General features: G+C 39.0%; 1 protein-coding gene across 2 annotated transcripts in view; it reads left to right on the top strand.

Moving 5' to 3' along the window:
• Positions 1-8,848, top strand: part of TAF2 (TATA-box binding protein associated factor 2) — a 95,665-nt gene extending 86,817 nt beyond the window's left edge. For both annotated transcript variants that reach the window (XM_043601641.1, XM_043601640.1), the window contains one exon: positions 7,403-8,848. In XM_043601641.1, the coding sequence (XP_043457576.1) occupies positions 7,403-7,665 (263 nt within the window). In that variant the 3' untranslated portion in view covers positions 7,666-8,848. The remainder of the gene's footprint in view (positions 1-7,402) is intronic.
• The last annotated feature ends 16,094 nt before the right edge of the window (positions 8,849-24,942 follow it).

Below are 24,942 nucleotides of genomic sequence, written 5' to 3'. Positions count from 1 at the left end.
GCATAGAACCAGTGTAAGGGAAGCTGTGACCTCTCTTAATTCTCTAAGGGATTCTAGATTAGAGTTCATAAATGGGTCTTACTTGGGGCCTTATTCAACACATCCAGCTGAGGCATCTTTTACTTGGTCAGTAGAAGTCTTGCAAAAATGTTTGAAGTAGTTGACTAAAAAGAAATTACACATAAAAATCTGGATTTCCAGCTTCTCTTGAGAAAGAGTTAACTGAGAAGTCCTCTTAGGGAGTGATGTGCTTTCCATTTTGTTGGCTCCATTTGTGTTGCACTTAGTATTGTACTTAAATTACATCATTTGTGCTATCTCCTCAAGTCCAAGACTTTTGAGATTGGGACCCCTGCTTCCTTTATTTGAGCTCAGATGAATTCTGAGATGGCTCCCTTAGAGCCAGCAAACAAGATGATAATTGAGAACTGGAATGTGTTTCAGATGTCATCTTAGGGGGTAGGGGGATAGAAGAGGGATGGGAGTGTAGGTAGGATAAAGAAGAGGTGGGAACTAAAGTAGCAGGACAGGTCCTGGTTTCCTTGTCGCTCTTTTTCCCTCCAGTTTTCTCTTTCCATGCATATGATAGAAGAATATTTTAGGGGTGATATACAGGTTAAGCCATTTGCGGGTAAGAAAGCAGAAGTGGCAGAGGAATTTTCCTTCTTCCATCATGACCTTTCCCTCTGCTGAGGTGAGGAAGGAACGTGGAGCAAGGGCTGTGTAATTCCCATGTCCTCTGCCACTACCGCAGCCCCTGTCCAGCTCTGCAAAGGCCTCATCATGTCTGCCTCCTGACTTGCTGAGGGCTTCTAGTGATGGAGCACAGAGGAAGAGTGACAGGCATGGAGCAGAGGGAAATCCTTAGTGGTTTTGTGGGGAAGAAAAGGAGTGTTCCTGCTTAGCTGGGGCTGCTGTATTATGTAACACCTTCTTGCAGAAGTCAGAAAAGCACTATTCCAGTGCATGAAGTCTACCCCCTCGCCCCCACAAAAAATCTCGAGGGTCCTAGTTCTTTCTTTTGAAACTCTGATGTGAAAAATAGACATTGATATTGTTTTTGCTTAAACTGTAGTGATAAAGTTTTACACTTCATTTTTTACAACGATCTCAAGAATCCAAAGACCAGACTGCACTTTTCCTAATAAAAACTGCAAGTTCTGTGTTAAGTTCACGCAGACACGTAATGTGAATGAATTTTAGAGAATTAGCAGATTATTCATTATTACTAGCACTTTAATCAGATGACTGAAAAGCTTCCACATTAGGCTTATAGTAAGTACCTCTTTGAGTTTATTTTGCATTTGTTAAATTGACTGCAGCTAAAATCCTTATCCGCAGTGCATTTTACTAGATCTCTAGGAACAATTTTATGTTGGGTAGAACAACAAAACAGAACATCTGTTTTGTTCTTTTCATATAACATGAAATAGGAAGATATAATATTCTGGATTATATATATCTCCTTTTTTTGATATGTGTGCTATCATAGACACATGTATTTCAGGTCACTAAATACGAGGGCTTTCTTTAGGTTAAAAATGAGTGGCCCTCACCTTGGGTGGGCCTCAAGTTCCCAGGCATCTTGTAAACCCCTGAAATGATATGTGAAACTATGTGTGTAAATGTGTCATGGGGATGGTAATGTGTGCATTTTTCCCCAGGAGCGATTCCATAGATGATCTCAAGCCAGTGTGAAAGTAAGCTCCTGTGTGTCCCAAATCTGACTGTTAATACAATTCCACATGGGAAGGAAATTGTACTTTTATATCACCTTGGATTATACCTGGGAAAAATGATCTAGGAAAGACAGAGATTAAGCAAACAAAAAAATATGTATTGTGTATAATAGATGAAAACTTAAGAGCTAAAGTTTATTGATGGTGGTGGTATAGTAACATTAGGTTTTATCAGATGTTCTGTTGTTACTATTCTGGTGAATATTTTTCATACGTGTGTTTGCACATATGCATGACCACATTTGTGCGATAAATTTCTAGAAATGAACATTCTAAATCACAGAATATGGGCATTTAACATTTTCACAGATAGTGCCAAATTGCCTTAACTTCTCCTTTTTAAAAAACACTTTTTTTGTGGAAAACTGTAAAGGAGTCAGACTAGTATAACAAACCCCCATGTATCCCATCACTCAGCTTCTGCAGTGATCAACTCATGGTCGATCTTCTATAATCTGTACTCTTACCCTAATGATTATTTTGAAACAAATCCCACATGTCATCACTTTATTCATAAATAACTTAGTATATACTTAATATACTTATATTATATAACTTATATAATATATTATATTATATAACTTAAAAGATAAGGACTTTAAAAAATCATAACCACAGTAACATTCTTATACTTTAAAAAATTAACAGATATTTTTTGTATTATTAAATACCTAGTCAGTATTTAAATTTCAATTGACTTCTGTCATTATTCTGATATTTACTTTTAATACTTTATTTTTTGAATCAGTGTCCACATAAGGTGTACACATTGTAATTGGCTGATAATGTCCTTTACATCTTTTTAAATTTAAAGTTTTAAGTTTATCTTTTTCTCTCTTTTCTCCCCTTTTACAATGTATTTTTGTTAAAGGAACCAGGCTTTTGATCTGTAGTTTTCAATTCTTGTGTTTTGCTAATTGTTTACCCATGGTATAATTAACGTGTTTGACAGAGTCTTTATTTGATGTAAATTTATAGTTGGATATAGAAGCTTAATTGGATTTAGATTTATAGATGGTGGTTTATTCTTCCATGTGGAGGCATACAGTTACTGGTCGACTTTTTTATGATGTTAGCCACTAAGATGTTTAAGGCCCAGATCCATTATTTCATTAAGGCTTGCATGATGGTGATATTCTAATACATTTTCTTTCTTCCTTTCTTTCTTTTTCTTTCTTTCCTTTTCTTTCTTTCTTTCTTTCTTTCTTTCTTTCTTTCTTTCTCTTTTCCTTCCTTCCTTCCTTCCTTCCTTCCTTCCTTCCTTCCTTCCTTCCTTCCTTTTGAAGGAGGGGTGGGGGAGGGAGGGGCAGAGAGAGGGAGAGGGAGAGAATCCTAATCTGTGCTGAGAGCGCAGAGCCCAACACAGGGTTCAAACCCAAGAACTGTGAGATCATGACCTGAGCTGAAATCAAGAGTCAGACACTCAACTGACTGAGCCACCCAGGTACCCCATATCTTTCCATTTTTGTTTATGAGCTGGTTTATTTCTATAAAGCAAAAATCCCCCTCATTTATTATTATCCAGTGGTATGGTATATAGATCATATGAGAAGAGAAAGATAATAGCTTCTCTTTTTATTTAATAATTTTCCAAAAAATGAGTTGGCTAACTATATCCTCCAATGGTGATCTGTTAGTTCCAGTTCATTACAATTATTGTCCTTATCAGTATTCAAATTATCCCATCTTTGGACAGTGAGAAACTCTTAAATTGACTCTTGGGTCTGTTGAGAAGAATTTAACTTCCTTGCTGTCATACCAGATGTTTTAGGTTCGTCTTGTAAATAAATATTCTGCCCAGACCTAAAATCAGCCATTTGTCCTAGGAGCCCTTGTTCCTAACACCCTTATCTTTGGATCTAGCTAATCCATTGTCTTAAGAATAGACTAAATACAAATCAAGAGACATGCAAGATTTATAGTCAGTGTATCTTTAGTGCAAAACATAAGAGATTGGATTTGCTTTTGAAGTGGTTGTAAGTATTCCTTGGAAAAGAGTACGCCCAAGTACACTTGGTTGTCCATTTGGCAGTTGCCTCTGCTGAGAAGTACAGTTTCCAATGTAATTATTGGCTTTTCTGCAATCCAAGTAGGTTGGAAGGTATTTAGGATTGGATGATGAAACTTCTTTCAGTGTAGAAGAGGACCTCAGACTCTTAATGCAGACTCTTAGTGCAGACAGCCAGTTGGAAGGCTGCAGAGTCTGTTGTCGTAGACTGATTAAATAATGAGGTAGGATCTGAAGGCATTTTTTCTTGAGACTTTTAAAGTCTCTTATCACTTCTCCTTGTCATCTGGCTCTGTGTCCTGTTAGGTATGGACCCATTTTCCCATATTTATAGAATTGGAAACATAGTCATGTACTTCAATTAAAACCTAAATTAAAATCATATAGTGGCATATTTGGCTGATAATCTAAATCAGATCTCCCTCAAAGTTTATCATTTTCTGAATACTATCTGGGTAGCTAGTGATTATGGCAAAAGATACAGATCCCTAAACTTGCTTTTGCATATATATAATCTCTATAATTAGTTTATGCATTATTGTTAGTGTTATCTTTACCAAAACATTATGAATCTAAAAATATGATTTTGTAATAGTCAATACATACATTATTTGAATAATCTGTGAGGACAAGAGCTTTGTCTGACTTGTTCATCTATTCTGAAATACTGGAACAGTGCCTGACACAAAGGAAGTATAGTTTCTGTGCTTTATCCCTCTCCCTTCAAAATTGATGACCTTCAGATTACACTTAGATGGACTAAGCTCACCTGACATCCTATCTAAAAGGAACACAACAGTTAAAATTTCTGCTACTCATTCACTCATTTGTTTAGCAAGCTTTGGTAGGGGTGGGGAGGTGAGATGTAGGGGATGTTGGACACTGTGTGACACGCTGGGATACAAAGATTAAAAAGACAGACTCCTTGTTCTCCAGACGCTCTGCTCTGAGTCTGATGGAAGAGACCCAGAGGTAAAAAGAGGTGCTACAGTGTCCTCTCTGCGATGTGCCCTCGGGCACAGACTCTGCAGTCACGTTCTTTGGGTTTGTGGCTCAGACCTGCCGATGTCACCTTAGGCAACTCACTTCAGTTCTCTGTGCCTTAACTTGCTTTATGTATTACGTTGTGGGAACGTGAAAGAACCGATTCTGTTTGGGCAGTTGGGGGAAAACTTCCTGAAGAAATGACATTTGAGCTAAGTTTTAAATTATTAAGAAGTCTAAATTTTTGTTGTTGTTGTTTTCTTTCGTCTACTTTAGGTTACCATTTAAACATTACTTCCTTGGGGAAGTTTGCCTCTGATCCCCCCACAGCTAATTTAAGTCTCCCGTTTTGCTACTGGTTTACTCTGTGTTTGTCTTTTTATTACTTGGGTTACTTATTCAGTTACTTTCCTGTTGGCTAGTTTGTAAACTCCAGGAGGACTGAGATCTGTCCAGGTCATCACTGTTTTCCCCAGTTCCCATGCAGTTCCTGATACTTGTTAAATAAATCTGAGAGTCAGGGAAGTAAGGGAAGTGCATTTCATGCGTAGGGAATAGCATTTACAAATACACAGTTATGAAAGGGCTACCCTAGAGCACATGGAAAGGGATAGTGGAAGATAAGGCTAGAATGGTAAATTCAAGACAGGTTGTAAAAACTGTCAGTAAAATTAGTGCTGGAACTGATTTTTAGAACGCTTCGGCAGTGATGCCTGTTTTGGTAAGAACCATGGTTTGGGGCTAGTTTGGGTCAAAATTAGTGCGGAGAATTTACTTGAAAAAAAAAACTTGCTTGGAAGTCCATTTTAGTGAAAATTTGGTTTTTTAGCTACTTTGAATAAAACTTACATATTTTTTAGAAATTGCTGCACTGGAGCCCAAGGAGTTTTTGCTTTTATTCTGTTGGTAGAACCAACTGAGTTGGAGTTTTTTGGTTATTTTTTGTTTGTTTCTTAAGAACCAAAGGAGTTTTAAAGCAGATAATTATGAATAGCTTTGTTTTTAGGAAGATCACTATGCAGCAGGGTTTTCCAACCTGAACACTATTGACATCTTGGTCATGAGAATTTCCTGTCGGAGCTGTCCTGGGCATCCCTCGGCTCTACCAGTGGGATGCTAGTAACACTTCCTCCCCTGACCCTACCTCGGGGTGACAACAAAAGTGTCTCCAGATATTCCCAAATAACCCCCAGGGGCAGAATCACCCCTGGATGAGAACCACTGCTGCGCAGCTGTGTAAAGTGTGGATTTGAGTAGAAGACACGTCAGGCACGAGGAGCAGTTAACAGGAGACTAGTCTTGTAACCCAGATGAGGTGAGGTGGTCTGAATTAATACAGTTGCGGACAGGATGGAGGCAGATGTAGGAGATATTTGTAAGTGAAAACCAATGAGATTTGGTAGCCACCTAGATTTAGAAAGGAGGGTATTTGAGATGATTCTCAGGCTTTTTTTTCTTGGCTGGCAGCATATAAAGTAGTACCATTAGTCTCCAGTAATACAGAGAGAACTCTTTCTCAGGGCACGTCGCAGGGATCACAGCATCTGGAGAAAGCAAGAAATTGTTGTACACTAGAGTCCGAGAACTACTATTGTCGATTGCTAGACTGATAAAATGTTAGAAATGGAAAGAACCTTCCAAAACGTTTCATCTGTTTTTTAGGTGAGATAAAAAGAAAGAAAATGCGAGCTGAGTGTTAATAGCAGAATCTGTTCAAGAGCACAGGTCTCCTCATTCTCATTCACTTTCTCTCTCTCTCTCTTCTCTCTCTGTCTGTCTCTCTCTCTGTCTTTCTCTTCGTGACACTTCTCTTTTGTCTTTAAGTAGAGATGTTCCCTTTATAGACTCCTGGCTTTTTCTGGGTTTTGTAAGCTGCGGATACTGAATCTATTTAAAGAGTGCACTTTTGCCTATCCCCAGAAATTACCATCAGGAACTAGAGAAATTTGATTTTTGCTGAGACATCATTATCCCTAACTAGCATAACACGTTTTTGTGTGTATAAGTGGTTCTTGAGGTGGCAAAAACAAAGTACTGCCATTTCACCCCCAAAACCGTAGGGTTGAACTACAGTTAAAGGAGCTACAGTTGAAGGATGAATGTGGGTCTTAACTTACAACACGTGTAATCATTATTGTTGCCTAATAATACTTTAACATTAACTTTGAGAGGATGGTTTGGTAACACACTGGTATATATCATAATTTGTATAAACTGTAAGGAATTAATATTCAGTTTCCTGGCCACAGTGCTGAACACTTATCTGCATGTGACTAATTGAATGCCTTATTTATGTACTTCTCCCATTCCTGATGATTCCTGTGGAAGTGATAAACACTTAAGAGTCCCTTTTTTAAGAATTTTTTTTAAACATTTATTTATTATTGAGAGAGAGACAGAGCATGAGCATGGGAAGGGCAGAGAGAGAGGGAGACACAGAATCCAAAACAGACTCCAGGCTCTGAGCTGTCAGCACAGAGCCCGACACGGGGCTCGAACTCACAAACTGTAAGATCATGACCTGAGCTGAAGTTGGACACTTAACCAACTGAGCCCCCCAGGCACCCAAGGAGGAGTCCCTCTTTTCTATACTGTCCTCAGCTCCCTCTTATTTTCATTTCACTTTCCTTGTGATCATCAGGAATTCATTTGGATGTTTTTAATTTTGAAGGTAAAGAACAGTCACCTTTGGAGATGAGTATGCATCCAGCTGCAACAGCTCCACTCTCAGTGTTTACTAAGGAATCCGCGTCCTCCAAACACAGTGACCACCATCACCACCATCACCATGAACACAAGAAAAAGAAGAAGAAGCACAAACATAAGCATAAGCACAAGCACAAGCATGATAGTAAAGAGAAGGACAAAGAGCCTTTCGCTTTCTCCAGCCCTGCCAGCGGCAGGTCCATTCGTTCTCCTTCTCTTTCAGACTGAGAAGGGGACAGAGGAGACCTTTCCCTCAGTGTCCAGAAGAATATATATAACTAAAGCATTGTCCTCTGTAAAGAATGATAAAAGGAAGCAGAGAGACAAAAAAATCGTTGCCTTTCTCATTCAGAATCCATGGAAGTTCTAAACATTTGATTTGTGGTTTTTATGCAATTGAGATCTAATTAGAAAAACGTTTTACAGTTCTGAATAAACCATTTCACCCATTTCCTCCTGAGAACACACACACACACACACACACACACACACACACACCTCAGACTTCATAAAGGCCCTCGTATCCACTGGCAGTTACCATCCACATTATGGTCTTCGTGTGGACTGCCAAAATCAATTTTGTTTTGAAGTCTTTGATGGATGCTTTGGGGCAAAGTTGTGTTTTAAACAGAAGCTACTGCCAGATCTGTGGTGAAACCACTGTTTCCAGTGAAATACTGTATAACACTATTTGGAACTACTGAAAGAGACTGAGGCTTTTCTATAGGAATCTTCTTTATTACATGGTATTTTTTGTGTTAACCATAGAGGCCAAACATCAGAATTTGTGAACAAGAATACATGGTGTTTTCTTTTGCCCTAAAATACTGAAATTTTCAAAAGCAGCTCTTTAAAAAAAATTTTTTTAATAGCTTTTTTGATAGTGCATTCGGTGATTATGATGTTGGAATTTAATAGAACTATCAAATCCACAGTTCTCAAATCAAGATATTTAAATTATAAGTTCTTTTTTTCATTAAGTATAAGTGAATATGTTCATATGTAGAATATGTTTGCTAAATGTGGACAGTTTACACACCCAACACATAATCTAAAATTATTTCTATAGAAGACAAAGTCTGATACCTTAAAAAGGTGTTTACATGGTGTTTATTAACTCAGACAAGTCAGCCCTCATGTGAGTATACCAGAAACATTTAGAAATATGAAACATTTTGGTTTCATACTCAAATAGTTTGTACGTCTGTGTGTTTTTATTTCTGAATTTACCATGTGCTTTATTGTTTAAAAATGTTTTTCATACCTGTTCTATTTTTATCATTTCTCTTATCATTAGTTTGACAAAATACTTCTTCCGGAATAGATATTTCAATGGGATCCAATAATGTTGGACTTTTAAATATACTTTTAGTTGCATTTAACTTGTTTAATAAATAACTTTTTAAATTGACCATTCTCCCTTTGTATCTTTATCTCTTTTGTTACCTTTCTCCTTGTGTACGTATATAATGTACCTGGCCCCAAAGCTCTCTGCAGGCTTTATAGATAGGCAGGATTTGAGCTGGCCTTGCTAGGAAGAATGATTATAATAGAGATGGGGAAAGTTATCTCAGTAGAAGAAACGGTGTTTTTTTCAAAAGGATGGAGGAAAGCAGATACGTGTTCAGGAGTTGTAGGGCAGTGCAGTTGACCTGGAGTCTTAAGAGCAAAAGGAGTGTGGTCAGATGTCAAAGGGCCTAAATGGCAGTTATTTAAAGATTCCAATTAATTGAGTGTTGCCCAACTGAAATTATTTTTGGAAAATGGAATATTTTACATCATGGTGTGCAGTGATACCATATAGAGAATTCCCAGCTTTGAAAATTGTAAGGATATATTTCAAAGTAATTAGTGTTGTAGGAAGAGGTGACAAATACCAGCCATCTTTATAACCTAAGGACCTCTTGTATATCCAGCATTATGTAGGAACTGTATGTTACGTATGTTATTTCTAAACTGGATATTTATAGTGGATGTTTCTTGGGAGGAACATCTTGTCATGGCAGGCTTTCGGTTACTTAAGTTGATGGTTAGAAGCAGACAATACAGAAATCATTCCTAGTTCTGAACTATGTAATGATACACAAAAACACAGAGTTCTCGTGGAGTCTTCCCAGTGTCCCCCAGAAGCGGTCTGTGTTGGCAGTATTACAAGCATCTTTCCAGAGCTAGTCTATACATGTATCTATACGGTATATACATTGTTTTAAAAAATGATATTTGTAGACATTTTTAATTTTGGTATAGTTTATCTTTTATGACAACACATTTTGTGTCATACTAACAAAGGTCTTTCTTATTCCATGATTATAAAAGAATTCTCCCAGCTTTTCTCTTGGTTTTAAAGTTTTATGTTTCAGGTTTCTATCCAACTAGAATCCATCTGGAATTTATTTTGATAGAAAATAGGAGGTAGAGATCCAACTTTTTTTTTTTTTCCTTCCAGAATGCTACCCAACACTGTGTATTTAAAACTCTGTCTTTACGGGGTCCCTGGCTGGTTCAGTCAGTAGGACCTGTGACTCTTGATCTTAATTAAGAGTTGTGAATTCAAGTTCCACGTTGGATGTAGAGTTTACTTTAAAAAAAGTTATTAAAAAGAGGGCGCCTGGGTGGCTCATTCGGTTAAGCATCTGACCTTGGCTCAGGTCATGATCTCGTGGTTCGTGAGTTCAAGCCCCACGTCGGGCTTTGTGTTGACAGCTCAGAGCCTTGAGCCTGGTTCAGATTCTGTGACTCCCTCTCTTTCTGCTCCTCCCCTGCTCACGCTTTCTCTCCTGCAAAAATATTTGTAAAAAAAAAATTTTAAGTTAAAATAAAATTCCTTTTCTCTCTAAACTTCAAGTATTACATACTAGTACTAATTCTGTAATTATTTGGGTCCATTTCTGGACTTTGTATGGATCTGTTCATTCATCTGCCAGCACCACACTGATTAGATCATTGTAGCACAGTGATATGTTTTGATAGGATAGAACTAGTCTCCCTTCATCACTTTTTTTTTTTTTTTTCTGTTCTTGTGGGTTATTTCCTTTTTCTGGTTGACTCACTAATTTATACATAGTAAAACTCAATTCTTGTATACATTTTTATGGGCTTGATAAATGTTTAGACTTTTACATCCAACCACCATAGTTTCATCACTGCAGAATTCCCTTTTGCTGGCCCTGGAACATCAGCTACCCCACCACCCAATTCCTGTCTTCTGCTGATAGATTTTCCATCCCTGTAATTTTACATTTTTGTGGGTTTATTTTTCTATGTGAATATTAAAATCAGTTTTTAGTCTCTCCATGAAATTGTTTTTGTACTGGGTATTGGTTGTGTGTTAAATCAAGAGTTAACCTAGAATTGGTATCTTGATGTTGATTATTTCAATTAGTGATGTTGGTGTTACTATCTATTAGTATAGTTTTTTTCTAAATGTTTATTTTTGAGAGAGAGGGAGACAGTCCAAAGCAGGCTCCGTGCTGGCAGCACACATCTCGATGCTGGGCTTGAACCCATGAACCGAACCGTGAGATCATGATCTGAGCTGAAATCAAGAGTTGGACACTCAACTAACTGACTGAGCCACCCAGGCACCCCGGCATAATTCTTTTAACTTCATTATAAGGTAGTTTATTTTTTATGTTTGGTATTCTATAAATGAATAGTTATTTTATGCTGATTTTTGGTTAGCTATTGCATTAATTAGGGTTCTCGATATATATGTACATATGTTTGCTATAAGGTATTGACATAATTTGTTACGAGATACAATTTTGGGGGCTGAGAAGTTCTACAATCTGCTGTCAGCATGCTAGAGACCCAGCAAAGCTAATGGTGTAGTCGAAAGGCCTGAGAGCCAGAGAGCCTACAGTAGATTCCAGTGTGGGTCTGAAGTCCTGAGAACTGAGACTGTGAGAGCAGAAGATCTGTGTCCCAACTCTCAGAGTCAGACTCTAGAGGGGGAGTTTAAACTTCCTCTAGTGTTTTGTTGAGCTCAGCCCCAACAGCAGTTTGAAGGAGGCCCATCCACCCTGGGGAGGGCCATAGGCTTTCCTCATTCAACCAATTCAAATGCTGATCTCTTTCTGAACCACCCTTATGGACACACCCAGAAATCATGTTTAACCGGCTATCTGGGCATCCCTTGGCCCAGTCAAGTTGACACCTAAAATTAACCATCACAACTCCATTACTAAATTTTCATTGTTTGTAACATTTTAAATGTATTCCTTGGGGTTTACTTAAAAGTATCCACATCTTTAAATGATAGTTTTATTACCTCCTTTCTAATGTTTGTAAAGTTAATTTTCTAATTTACTCTCTTTTCTGACTTCTTTCTCTTGCCAAATTTGCCCGAGAGCTGCAGGGATGGCTATCATCTCTGAGCATTTGCTGTCTGCATTTGGCAGACCTTCCTCAGAGGTTGTGGATTTGTGTTTCAAATTTCTTGAACTTCTTCAAGGTTGAAGTTTACAATATTTGTTTCTTGTCTTATTTCTTTTTTTTTATTTTATTTTATTTTATTTTTTTTCAACGTTTATTTATTTTTGGGACAGAGAGAGACAGAGCATGAACGGGGGAGGGGCAGAGAGAGAGGGAGACACAGACTCGGAAACAGGCTCCAGGCTCTGAGCCATCAGCCCAGAGCCCGATGCGGGGCTCGAACTCACGGACCACGAGATCTTGACCTGGCTGAAGTCGGATGCTTAACCGACTGCGCCACCCAGGCGCCCCCTTGTCTTATTTCTTTTGGCTGATTACCAAGGAGAGAATTTGGAGAAGCTACCTTACTACCAAAGTCTTAACGAAGTCCTTAAAAAGACATTTGTGATCAAAGTATCAATCATCCTTACATTGAAATCCTTGTAAACAGTTGGAAAGCTACTTAATTTTCCCATCCTCCTCTCCTAACTCGTCTCTTCTGTCTCCAATCTTTTACTGTAAATAAATGAAATTTCTTCCTATCAGATATGCTGCTGGCACCCCAACTTTGAGTGTCAACTGGAGTTAGTAACTCACTTCCAAAGGACAGAGTATGGAAAGGGGAAAATAGTCACTTGACAGTTAAGAAAGCTGACCTGGGCACCTAGATGGCCCAGTCATTTAAGGATCCGACTTTTGATTTGATTTGGGCTCAGGTTATGATCTCACAGTTCAAGCGCTTATCGGGCTCCTTGCTAACAGTGGGGAGCCTGCCTGAGATTCTCTCCTCTCTGTCCCTCCCCTGCTCGTATGTGTGCACGTGCTCTCGTGCTCTTTCCTCTCTCTGTAATAAAATAAATAAACTTAAAAAAAAAAGCTGACCGACGCTACCTTAACCAAGTGTCCATGGTAAGCATCACTAGTGGTAAGTCATGTTAATAATATGCCCTCTTTCAGATGATGTGAGAAGGGCAGTGCTGTGGGTATTAAACCCCACAGTGCCATCTACCCAGTCTCATGAGAAAAACATGAGACAAACCCAGCTGAGGGTCACTAGAAAATATCTGACCATTACTCGTCAAAACTATTAAATTTATGAAAAACAAATGACTTAGAGACTATCGCACCAGAAGAGACAAAGGAGATATGACAATAGTGCAGTGAGTTTTCCTGGCTTAGATCCTGCATCAGAACAGAACATGAGTGAAAAAAACTAGTGAAATCCAAGAACATTCTGGAGTTTCATTCACGTACCTATGTTGGTTTTTTAGTTTTGACAAATGAACCATGGTGATGTATGATGTTAATGGGAAATGGGGTGGGGGGGGGAAGGATATGTGGGAATACTTGCTAACAAGGAAAATGTACTAATAGAATCCTTCTAAGCTATGCATATACTTTGATCATTTCCTAATGATCAGAACCTAATTTTTTTTTTTTTAATTTTCCAATGTTTGTTTATTTTTGAAGGAGAGAGACCGAGCACAAGCGAGGGGGGTGGGGCGGAGAGAGGGAGACACAGAATCCGAAGCAGGCTCCAGGCTCTGAGCTGTCAGCACAGAGCCCAATGCAGGGCTTGAACTCACAGACTGGACCACGAGATCATGCCCTGAGCTGGACACTTGACTGAGCCACCCAGGCACCCCTATAAATGACATTAAAAGAAAAAAAAGTTCATTTGCTTTTTTTGAGTGAGGAGGGGCAGAGAGAGAGGGAGACCCAGAGTCCAAAGCAGGCTCCAGGCTCTGAGCTGTCAGCCGTTACTTACTTTTTGAAGAGATAAGAGATAAAGAGATAAAAATTCGCTTTCTTCACCTCAGGATTTTAGAAGATAATGTATGCACTTGGAGGAATATTTGGAGAGAGGTCAATGACAAAGATCCAAAGGGTGAAAACTGTAAAGCTTAGGAGCAGAAATATAAAAGGGGTTCTTCTAAAGACAAGAACAGCCCATGGGGCTAGCCTTAAAAAAGAAAAAACTTTTAACTCTCTAATTAGATGCTGTTAAAAAAAAAAAGTCAGGATTTTATGATTGGATATAATTGAGAAACTGCATATTCCCTCTTAGAGTTGCTCTGTGACCGTCAGACGCCTCTCTCTCATAAGCTCCAAGTTCTGTTGTAAAGAAACCTGTTTAACATGGTATTTTCCCAAACTTACTTGACCGTGGAACTTTGTCCTGTCGCATCTGTGAAAATCTAAGCAACACCTGCTGTAATTTTGGAAAATTCTATTCTGTGTGAGTGATTTTTACTGTTTACCCTGGCATTTATACTACTTGGACTATTTTACCACCAAAATAGAGATTTCTCAACCAATTATTCCAGAGAATTTACTGTCACTTAATGATCAGGACTTACTTAAAAATATCCTTACTATTTAATAAAACATAATTACTGAGAACCTCCTGTGTTCATCATGTTGGAGTATTGTGACTTTTAAAATTTCTTGGCAAACTGATTCTTTAAAAAAATTTTTAACTCTAATTGTCTACATGACTTAAACATAGTAATGAAATGTTGGTACACCCAGCACTGTTTTTTGGGTTTTTTTCTAAAACAAACTTACTTCTCTTGGGTTAGCCCAGTAATCTCTAAACATTTTTGGATGTTCACCCCATTAGTTAAAAACAAAACAAAAAACCTGTATATATCTAATAGTTGGTATATAAAATATATATTAATATATAACATGGTTTGGGCTTGAGTGGTGTTTTTTAGATTCTACTGATTTAAATACTTTTTATTGGTGTATTTAATACCATGCACATTTAAAGTAATTATATGGCTTATATAGTTGGAATAATACCTACTATTCTCATTATAAAAGTATACAAGAAAGGATAGGATACAGATGAAATAAATTATTTGTCAATATCGTGACATTTGTGATAACATCATACTATTTAATATCTTAAAGGCCAATATAAACTTTGTTCAAAGTTCATTAGTAACAAGCTTTTGTCAATTTGTATTTCAAATTGATAATTTTTTTCTTCTCTGATCTGATTAGAAGATAATAAATACTTCTATGTATTATGCAATATTCTAAGTACTTTTTATGCATTAACTAGCTTAATCTTAACAACCACTATATGGGATAGGCAGTATGATTATTATGAAGAAATTGAGGCATGGAAAAGTTAAGACAAAGGTCACACAGCTTATAAGTGGCAGCATTTGGATTCAAACCTAAGAATTTGGCCCTACTTGTTACCTTTTATGTATAGTAGCCACTAACCACATGTGGCTGTTTAAATTTAATTTATGTTTAAAAATTAAACATTTAGCTCCTCAGTTTCACTAGCTGTATTTTGAGTTTAATAACCATATTTGGGGAGTGGCTATCATATTAGACAGCCCCTAGAACATTTTCATCACAGTAGATTCTTTCAGACAGCATTGACTTGGGTAGCTGCTCATCATGTTTCTATCTTGCGATGTGGCTTCGGGAGAGCTCATGCTTTGAAACAAGCGTTGGCTTAGCTCTTTTTCAGTTGTTTGCATGTGCTTGCGTGATTCATATTGTCTTCAGTGTTTTTTGTAGAGATTTTTGAAAGACCACTGTCTATTTTTTAGTGTTTGGTTTAGTTAAAACCGGGTAATATAACCCATAACCCGACACACTAACTACAGGATGTCAAAATAGAGGGATGGACACCTCTGTCCAAAATGAGTGAGGACACCACTGTCCCAATCCCTTGATGCTGTGAAATATCTCAGTATACTCTGACACAGGATTCAGGAGACAATCTGCATGTCAATTTATGGGCAGATAGAGAAATATAACTAGAGGTTCTAACAGTCATCTTCCATCTACTTGGAAGGTCCCTATTCTAGATCTCTGACCTTACTTTTGAGCTGTTTATCCCTCTTCGTCAGAGCCTTGCTCTTTTATCATTGTTCCTCTGTCTTCCTCTTTGCAAAGAAATAAGCAAAACTTAGGCTGGAGACCAGCAAGACTATTGCTCAGCAGGGGAACTAAAATCTTACTTAACGGGACGCAGATGTTTACTATGTGGAATACAGGGCCAGAAGGAGACAGTACATGAAAAGATGAAAGTGAGTTTTCAAAGTTGCTTTCTTTGATTCTGTTAAGAAAAACCTTGGTTGCTTCTTTGACAAAAACCCTTTCCTAATGTTTTTTGCAAACACATTTTCTGCTTTTAGTGCCACATTTTCTGTTTGATTTACTATTTCACAAGAACTTTTTTCCTCAGTGCAATCATAAAAAATAATTGACATTTTAACTGAATTTATTTTATACTGCAATAGAACCTGATATCTCTTTGTCAACATGTGTGTGAGACAACAAAATAGGGATAGGTGTAATTTCACTTGCAAATCTTGCAAATACTTTTCATAAAGTTGTATACACAGTATTTTAAAGTGAAAGGTGGCAGGAAACTAGTAGACTCCATTACATCTCAAGACTACACTGTTCTTCTCAATAGGAGCACAATGGGGTATTTTGTGTAGGACTGTCCCACATGGCACTGGACATTTAACACTCAGGTCCCAGCCCACAAACCAGGCCCAGTCATTGGAACAATCAGATTCCTGGCCTGTCTTCAGTGTCCCCCTGGGAGTGGGTACTACTCGGGTTGAGAACTCTTGGGCTAACAGTTTCACTCCAGACTCTCATTACTGCCTCAGCTTACAAGAGAGAAGATTATTAAAATTCTCCAATTACAATTAGACAACAATTCCCATTCAGGGCACCCGGGTGGCTCAGTCAGTTAAGCGGCCGGCTCTTGGTTTCGGCTCAGGTCATGATCTATGGTTCGTGAGACTGAGCCCTGCGTTGGACTCCCCGCTGACAGCATGGAGCCTGCTTGGGATTCTCTCTCTCCCCCTCTGTCTGCCTCTCCCCACACCTCTCTTTCTCAAAATAAATCTACTTAAAAAAAATTCCCATTCAAAACAAAACACAGCCTTATTGTTTCTAATCACAGCTCCTATTCTTTAAGCATCTGTCATGAGCCTGGCACTGCTACGTGCTGTATGTGCATTTTCTTGTTCCGTTCTCCTTGTAGTATGTGAAGTGAGGGTCATTATCCTTGTTTTACAGATGAAGAAACTATTAAGTATGTAGTATACGATAAAAATTCATCATCTAATATTTTGTTGGTATGTTCTACATGCTAGGCACTGAGATAAATTTCATGAACAAGATACACACAATTGTTGCCCTCAGTGAGGTTGCATTTAGTTTATGCAGCCAAGTAAGGGGAAGCATCAAGATTTTAACCCAGATCTATCGTTTCTAGAACTGCCTCCTAATTTCTACCTCTACCTCTTTTTTTTTTTTTAACATTTATTTATTATTTTTGAGAGACAGAAAGACACAGTCTGAGCAGGGGAGGGGCAGAGAGGGAGGGAGACACAGAATCTGAGGCAGGCTCCGGGCTCCAAGCTGTCAGCACAGAGCCTGACACAGGGCTCGAACTCACGAACTGTGAGATCATGACCTGAGCCCAAGTTGGATGTTTAACCAACTGAGCCACCTAGGCATCCCCCAGATTATCTCCTTGAAGAAGAATTTAGTCAACCAAGCTAATCCTAATCAATGAACTGTAAACATAGGTAGCAGATACTCAGCCCTATGCAGCTATGGTCTTTATCCTCCTAGGGATTGCTGGACTCCATGTAGACAGCCCTCTGTTGAGCAGTGCAGGGCACAGCCTGCGTGGCTGTAGATGAGCAAAAGCCCAGTGGTCCCTGCCTGGAATACTTTCCCCTGTTCTACAGGATTCTTTCCTGCCTAAGGAAGTTGTACCTTGCATTGAGACTCCACTAAAAAACCTTCTCTGATACTTGGATTTTTCTGGTTCTAATCAACCAACCTCTGTCCCTCTCTCCTTCCCTCCCTTCTTTTCTTTCACTGATGCATACAGTAGTTTTGAATGCCCATTATTTTTTCATGTTCTAGGGCTATGGTAATACAGTCAATGAGACAGCCCTTGTCCTCAAAGACCAGACCACAGAACTACTTCTGTCTTTCCTTTCTCACTGTGTAACTCATATCGTGCCCACATAGTTTATTGAGTTCAGTTGTGTCTTCCAGTGCTTTTACCATAATGGTATTTGTAGGAACATTGATTAGGGTAACACTGATGTGTGTTCACTTAAGTGACATTCTTAATTTGGTTGGTGTTGTAAGTTTGCATGCCAGAGTGTAGATTGGTGTGCAGGGTTTTGTACAGAGGAGAATTGCATACAGTATATTATTTCATTCCTACTCACAAACACGGAGAAGCCACCACTGGAGGACTTTTCTTTTCAGCAGGGATATCTAGTTGCTGATAGCAGATATTCCGTGTAACATGCACATGTTAGACATTAGGAATATAGTAAAAAAAAGAGGAAAGGACTCAGCAAATTGGGTGGGTCGAAAAGTTTGAAAATTTTATTATTTCTCAAGATAAACTTTTACCCCAAAAACATGTTACTTGGGTGTGTGAAGTCCTTCCCGTTTGATTATGACTCACTGAGGGTGGAGGTCATGTCATTATCCTGTTTATGATGCTTATCGTCCCTTAACTATCTAATGCCACTGCAAGTCACTGTTGGGACTAAACATGGGCTCAGTTTTTATTGACTTGAATATGAAAGCAGAAGGTGTTTTTTTATCAGCCAGAGAGTAAATAATACTGTGGAGAGATCATGGCTCTGGAAAACAGAAAACCTGGGTTGTATGTCCCAACTTCTTGAGTGTCTCATGTTGTGGCCTCGAATAAATCACCCAACCTCACTGGGGCCAGTTTCCTTGAAAAACGAGAGGACTGAATAAGACTTTCTCAGAGTTTCTTGCCTGCTGCCAAACTTCTGTGATTATTCTGTTACCACTGTACAGTAAACACCTAGAGCAGGTCACATGAGTGTAAGAAAATTTAGGTTATAAAGTCCTTATTTCAGTTTTTAAACATGGATAGCCTTGATTGGTTTTATTTCAATTTTCTAGAGAGAACTTGTATTTCAGCCTCCGACGATCTGCATATGCTCGGCCTAGGCATAAGACATCATCAGGTGGTTACATATGTGAGCATGAAACTTCTCAGTTGACGGTAAACAATTTTCTCTTTTCTCATCTCTTTGGACAGACCCAACTTTCCCCCAAGACCCAAACATCATCACAATGATTTCTTCAGCCGCTGTGATTGGCTTTTAGAACTTGTACAGACTCCACAATCATCAAGCTCACACCAGGTCAGTAGGTATCACTGGATGTATGTGAGGCCCCTGCCTTCAAGGTGCGTAGGTTCTAGTAATAGAGTTTGAATGAATACATAATTAGCAGTAATTGGTACTTGAACCTAGAGTCTAACTAACTATTGAGATACTTTAAGGCAGGCCATGAAGGAAGGGCATGAAGGAAGCCTTGCCAAATTCTCTGCTCCAATTACAGATAAACACGATAAAAATTTCCAGTAAAGATTTTTAACTTCATGTATCCTGAAACTCCTGGGGCCTGTCTGTAATCCTACACTGGAGAGCCCTCTTGTCCTTACAATCCAGCATTCAGAAAGTCCATCCAGAACTGAGAAAACAATGCCAGGACTGACTCTGTGACCTGTTAGTCTGTGCATGTCAAATAAGAAAATTTAGGATGAGGCAGTGAGACTTTAATAAAACTCATTCGATTTAAGGTACTGCCTTTTACTTTGGGAATTAGTATGTCCATCCTAGTAGCTTGGTGTTTAAAATGTCCTTTTATGAAATGATGATGGCCGTGGTAAGTGGTTTGTTGTCGGTGGTTGATTGTTGCTTTGATTGTCAGTTTCATGTTCCTACTTGGCAAGGTCAAAGTTGATGGTGCTTGAATTCCTCAAGAATAACAAGCCATCGGTGCTTTGTGGACCTAGTTTGTGTCTTTACGGGACTTATCTTCTGCTCTTTCACCCTATGGGAAGAAGTCAAGTCAGCAATACTCTGCTCATTTTATGGTTAAGCAAACAGATTTGGAACCATGTGTTCTATATTTTCTATTAATGCAACACAGGCTTGTCCTGGCATTGATTAAAAATCTGCTCTCCAGACACCTCTGTACACAGTAATTATATGTGTGGGGTTATTACATATGAGGTCACCAGACCTCATGTGTTCCTTACACCTTGCAAATATGGAACCAAGTCCTTTCATGCAGTAGGGGAGGCGTCATCTTCAATATTGTGGTTTTAATTAGCAGTGGTAAGTTTTTTAAACTGAAAAATAGAGATGTCTATTTTCCTGGCTAAAGCTTCTAACATCTTTTGAGTATCTTGCTTTGAGGGGACACTTCACACATCAGGTTTTGATTCTCATGCTGTTGTTTTCCATTCTGAGGGGAGCCAACTATTATCCTAAAAGGTCAGTATTTGGCTTCCACGCTTAATCAAACAATCAGGCCTCATGGCTATTTTTCTATTAAATACAAGGGTTTTTTGTTAAATGCAGATGCCTTTCTGCTGCATGTTAGGTAGTTGCCTGGTGATCCAGAAGACTTAACGCAAGAACTGGGCACTTCACTTCCTTTTCCACTAATTAATGCAGGGGCTCCAGCGGAAGCATACCTTAGCATATCTATGGAGGAAAAAACTGAATCATAAGTGGAGCACAAAAAGCAATTCAGGAGGAAAAGAACTCTTTAAATGCCTCTACCCAGTTGCCCTAATGACTTTTTTTTTTTAATTGAAGTGTAATTACCATGCGGTGTTATGTGAGTTTCAGGTGTACAATATAACAATTCAACAATTCTATACATTTCTCAGTGCTCATCACAATAAGTGCACCCTTGATCCCCTTTATCTGTTACTACATACGCTATGGAGTCCACAAGCCTGCCTTTAAATCTTGTCTCTCTTGTATAGGAACTATGATTCAAGGTAAACTGTGTAACCGCCTCATTTGCAAAGAAAACAGCTAACCTGTTGTCCCTGGATGAGGACCCCAGACTGTGTTAAATTCACAGGACGAATTCTCTCAACTGTCCCACCCCTAAAGTAGTGTGGCGGACACTGCTTTGAGGTGCTTATAGAACCCCAATTTTGTGTGGGTAAAAGTGCGTCTCCTACATATTTGCTCCTCAAGCTTCATTGTAGCTCAAGTGGCCACATAGAGTTCTCTGGCCGTAGAGACATGGGCAGAGAGCTGCTGGGGTTCTGACTTAGTTTTGCCGATCAAAGAGGATCCTTGTGGCTGGTTCCCTCTTCTGTTCTCTTTCTGCCCTAAATCCTGACATGATGTTGGAACAGCAGCTAGCTGTGCTCCTGGAGAAAAGGCTGAAAGAATCACAGAGAGCAACCCTCACATTGTTGAAATGCTAAACCAAGGTCTGCAGTTCCCATTTTTCAGACTGTCAGTTATGTAGAAGAATAAACCCCTATTTGTTTAAGATAGTCCTGTACTTGCAGTTACATACGTTCCTATCTGCTATGGGAAGTATCATTATTATCTTCAGTCTCCAGATGAGGAAACTGAAGCCCAGAGATGTTAAATAATATGTCTGATTTGCACAGCTAGTCATTGATGGAACTGGAATTCAGACCCCACAGGGCTCACTTACCGCCTGAGCTCTTAACTACTTCTGGTTTTTGGAGGAATGAAATGAAATTACTTACATAAAGCATTTTAGCTTAACATGGTGCCTGGCTTGTATTACATGCTCATTAAAATCTTAAGACCTTTCCCACAATCACATCTATTGCTTAACAACGTGACTCCTGGGTTTTGATTCTCATGAAGTTATTTTCCATTCTAAGAGGAGTCAACTTTTATCCTAAAAGGTTGGTATTTAGTTTCCATACTTAATTGAATAATCCAGCTGCATGGCTGTAATAGGTGCTCAGAGAGTTTGTTGAATAAGTGAATGAATAATTCCTTTAGAGAAATTTTCTTAAGTACCACTCTTAGGAGGTTGCTATATGCCTGTTTGGTAATGAAACAAAATTTTTTTTTTTAATTTTTTTTTTCAACGTTTATTTATTTTTGGGACAGAGAGAGACAGAGCATGAACGGGGGAGGGGCAGAGAGAGAGGGAGACACAGAATCGGAAACTGGCTCCAGGCTCTGAGCCATCAGCCCAGAGCCTGACGCGGGGCTCGAACTCCCGGACTGCGAGATCGTGACCTGGCTGAAGTCGGATGCTTAACCGACTGCGCCACCCAGGCGCCCCCAAAATTTTTTTTTTAATATAAGCATAGTACAAAGTTTGAGCAAAGTTCTGCAATGAGTCTGCCTTGGTTCAGATCTAGCCTCCACCACTGATTGATAAGCTGTGTGACATTAGGTAATTAATTTAACCTCTCTGTGCTTTATCTATAAGATAGGGACAATAATAATCCAAATTGCCTCATAGTAATATTGTTAACATTAATTGAAGTAATACATTTGAAACAGTTTTTAAAAGGCCTGGCATATGTACTCAACAAATGTTAGCTTTGACAGCAGTAACTATTAATTATTTTTATTAATTCACGTGTACCCTGTTAAAAGTGGTTCCAGTTAATGAAGCCACATTGAAAACAAGATCCTCATGGCATAAATGCAGCAATGCAAATGTGGGTTCATGGTGACTTCTCCACATTCAAATATAGTAGGATCAGAATAAAAATGGTGAGGGGGAAGAGTCTCAGCTTGGCAATCAGTACCTGAATTCTTGATTTCCTTCGTAAAATGTAAATTCACTTTATTCTTGGTGTGTGCCTTTTAAAATTAAAAAGTAAAAACACTGCATACTTTTAGTGACAAATTATAAAATGTGGCTCCCACTTGGTTCCCTTTGCCCGCTTCTGTTTTCAGATTTGCATGTAAGTTAGTTTGTTTGAGAGGAGTCAAATCAACTTGATCAGGAAAAAATAGCATCTCTCTATCTTACTAGCAACAATCATTGCAACTTAAAAATGAAACAGCAATGATGACAACAAAAACTAGTAATTATAATGTTAGCTTATGGAATTCTCTTTTTTTAATATTTTTTTAAGGTTTATTTGTTTTTGAGAGAGAGACAGAGACAGAGACAGAGACAGAGACAGAGTGCAAGCGAGAGAGGGGCAGAGAGAGAGAGGGGGGGAGATACAGAATCCGAAGCAGGCTCCAGGCTCTGAGCTGTCAGCACAGAGCCCAATGTAGGGCTCAAACTTGCAAGTGGTAAGATCATGACCTGAGCGGGAAGTCGGATACTTAACTAACTGAGCCACCCAGGCGCCCGTGGAATTCCTTCTTTTTTTTAAAGGGGCTAAAGCTCCTGGAAAGATGTGAAGAGATCTGCAGACCTCTTCTCTAGTAGAACAACCGTAACTGGTGAAAGTGATAAAAACAAAAACATGACTATTTAAAGTCTCTGGAAATTGTCCTACGAGTGTATAGTAAATGGAGAAATATTTATTCCGCAAAATCTACTACCTACGTAAGACCAGTGAGAGTCAGTGGCACTTGGATCATCGCCCTTTCCCTCCCTGTCTCTCCTTGCTCACTGTGCATGATAGAAGCGCCACTCCATGCAGGTGTGGCTGGGAAGACCGAGCTGCCATTCCCCCTCTTCCCAGTCAAGGGATATGGTATTCTACCAGGAGCAGCAGGCCAACGACATTTCTAACCACCTACAACTTCAAGCTGCAGAGGCTGAGTTCTTGGTGAGTGCATCCATGAGGTTAGGTACTCCTCTCTTCCAAGAAGTCCCCACTCATAGGGTGGAGGCTTCTCTGAGCATGGTAGTCTCAGCATAATGGGTTGCTGACCATTGTGACTCATAGGGTGAAGATTCCATGCCAGGAGAGACCAGAGGCTACGCCCTCTCCCCAGGTCTCTGTTCATAAAGCATAGGTGTCATTCCAAGAGAAGCAGGCCCCTGTCACTGTCCAGCAGCTAGATCAGTGGCTCAGAGATCTTGCCCAGTGGGCTGTGATGCAGCCAGAAAGAACAGAGAGCTCTGAAGCTTGCCCCCAAAGGAACTGACTTTGAAACAGAAAGTTCAAATCTAAGGACACTCTCTAAAACAGTGGAGATTTGGTAGGAAGAAATTAAGAGGGGCTGGTAGTTCTGAGCTTCAAGCTAAACCATAAGCCAGCTAACCTACTAGAGAGAATCAGGAAAAGACATAGCTTCTAAAAGTTCCCTAATGTCAGAAAAAGTCTTCAAAGACTGGCCCCAAACTACCCCTGCCTGCACTTAATCAGATCAACCTGAGGAGCAATTTATGTCCCAGGACAATGTCAAAAAGAAAAGAATAATCACAAGCAATTAACAGAGTTTAACAGTTGAGTGTGATACCAAAAAGACACCTAAACAGGTCAGGGAAAGAAAAGGTCTCTTTGACCTTGACAGTGCTAAAACCACTGTCATTCCAGACTGACTATGTGTGTATGCTGAGGCTTCACACTGCTGGAGGCAGGAAAAAGGAATTAGATTTCATTAAAATAGTATACTCAAATCACTAAACAAATAAATAAGTGTGCATGCTCACACAAAGGCCCAGAAAGGGAGTAGAAAAATCAGCACTGAGAGTTACTGCTCTATATTACCTAAAATGTCCCATTTAAAAGAGAGAGAGAGAGAGAGAGAGAGAGAGAGAGACATGGAAAGAAACAGGAAAGTGTGACTCAACAGAAACTATGAGGGGGGCTAGATGTCAAATTTAGTGGACAAAGACTTCAAAGTGGCACTTATAAATATGTTTTAAGAACTAAAGAAACCATACTTAAGGAAGTAAACCTCATGGCTAACAAAGCTATGATGACAATATCACAGCAAACAAAAGAATATCAATAAAGAGAAATTATTTTACAAAATAGCCAACTGGAAACTCTGGAGTTGATAAGTATAACTGAAATGAAAAATTCATGAGAGGAACCAACAGATTTGGAAGAATCAGTGAAGTAGAAGTTAGATTGATAGAAACTGCAAATTAAAAGGCAGAAAACAAAAAGAAAGAAAGAAAAAGAAAGAAATGAACAGAACCTCACAGAACAGAAATGTAGAGCACTATCATACCAACATACACATGATGGGAGTACTGGAAGGAGAAAAGAGAGGCAGAAAAGAGCAGAAAGTAATGTCCAAAAAAAGAAGGGCCGAAAACACCCCAAATTTGATGAAAACCAATCTATGCATCTCA

This window comes from Prionailurus bengalensis, chromosome F2 (assembly GCF_016509475.1).
Source record: "Prionailurus bengalensis isolate Pbe53 chromosome F2, Fcat_Pben_1.1_paternal_pri, whole genome shotgun sequence".
NCBI classification, from domain to species: Eukaryota; Metazoa; Chordata; class Mammalia; order Carnivora; family Felidae; genus Prionailurus; species Prionailurus bengalensis.
The sequence above is the reverse complement of the archived record's forward strand: the minus strand, read 5'-3'. Positions and strand labels throughout refer to the sequence as shown.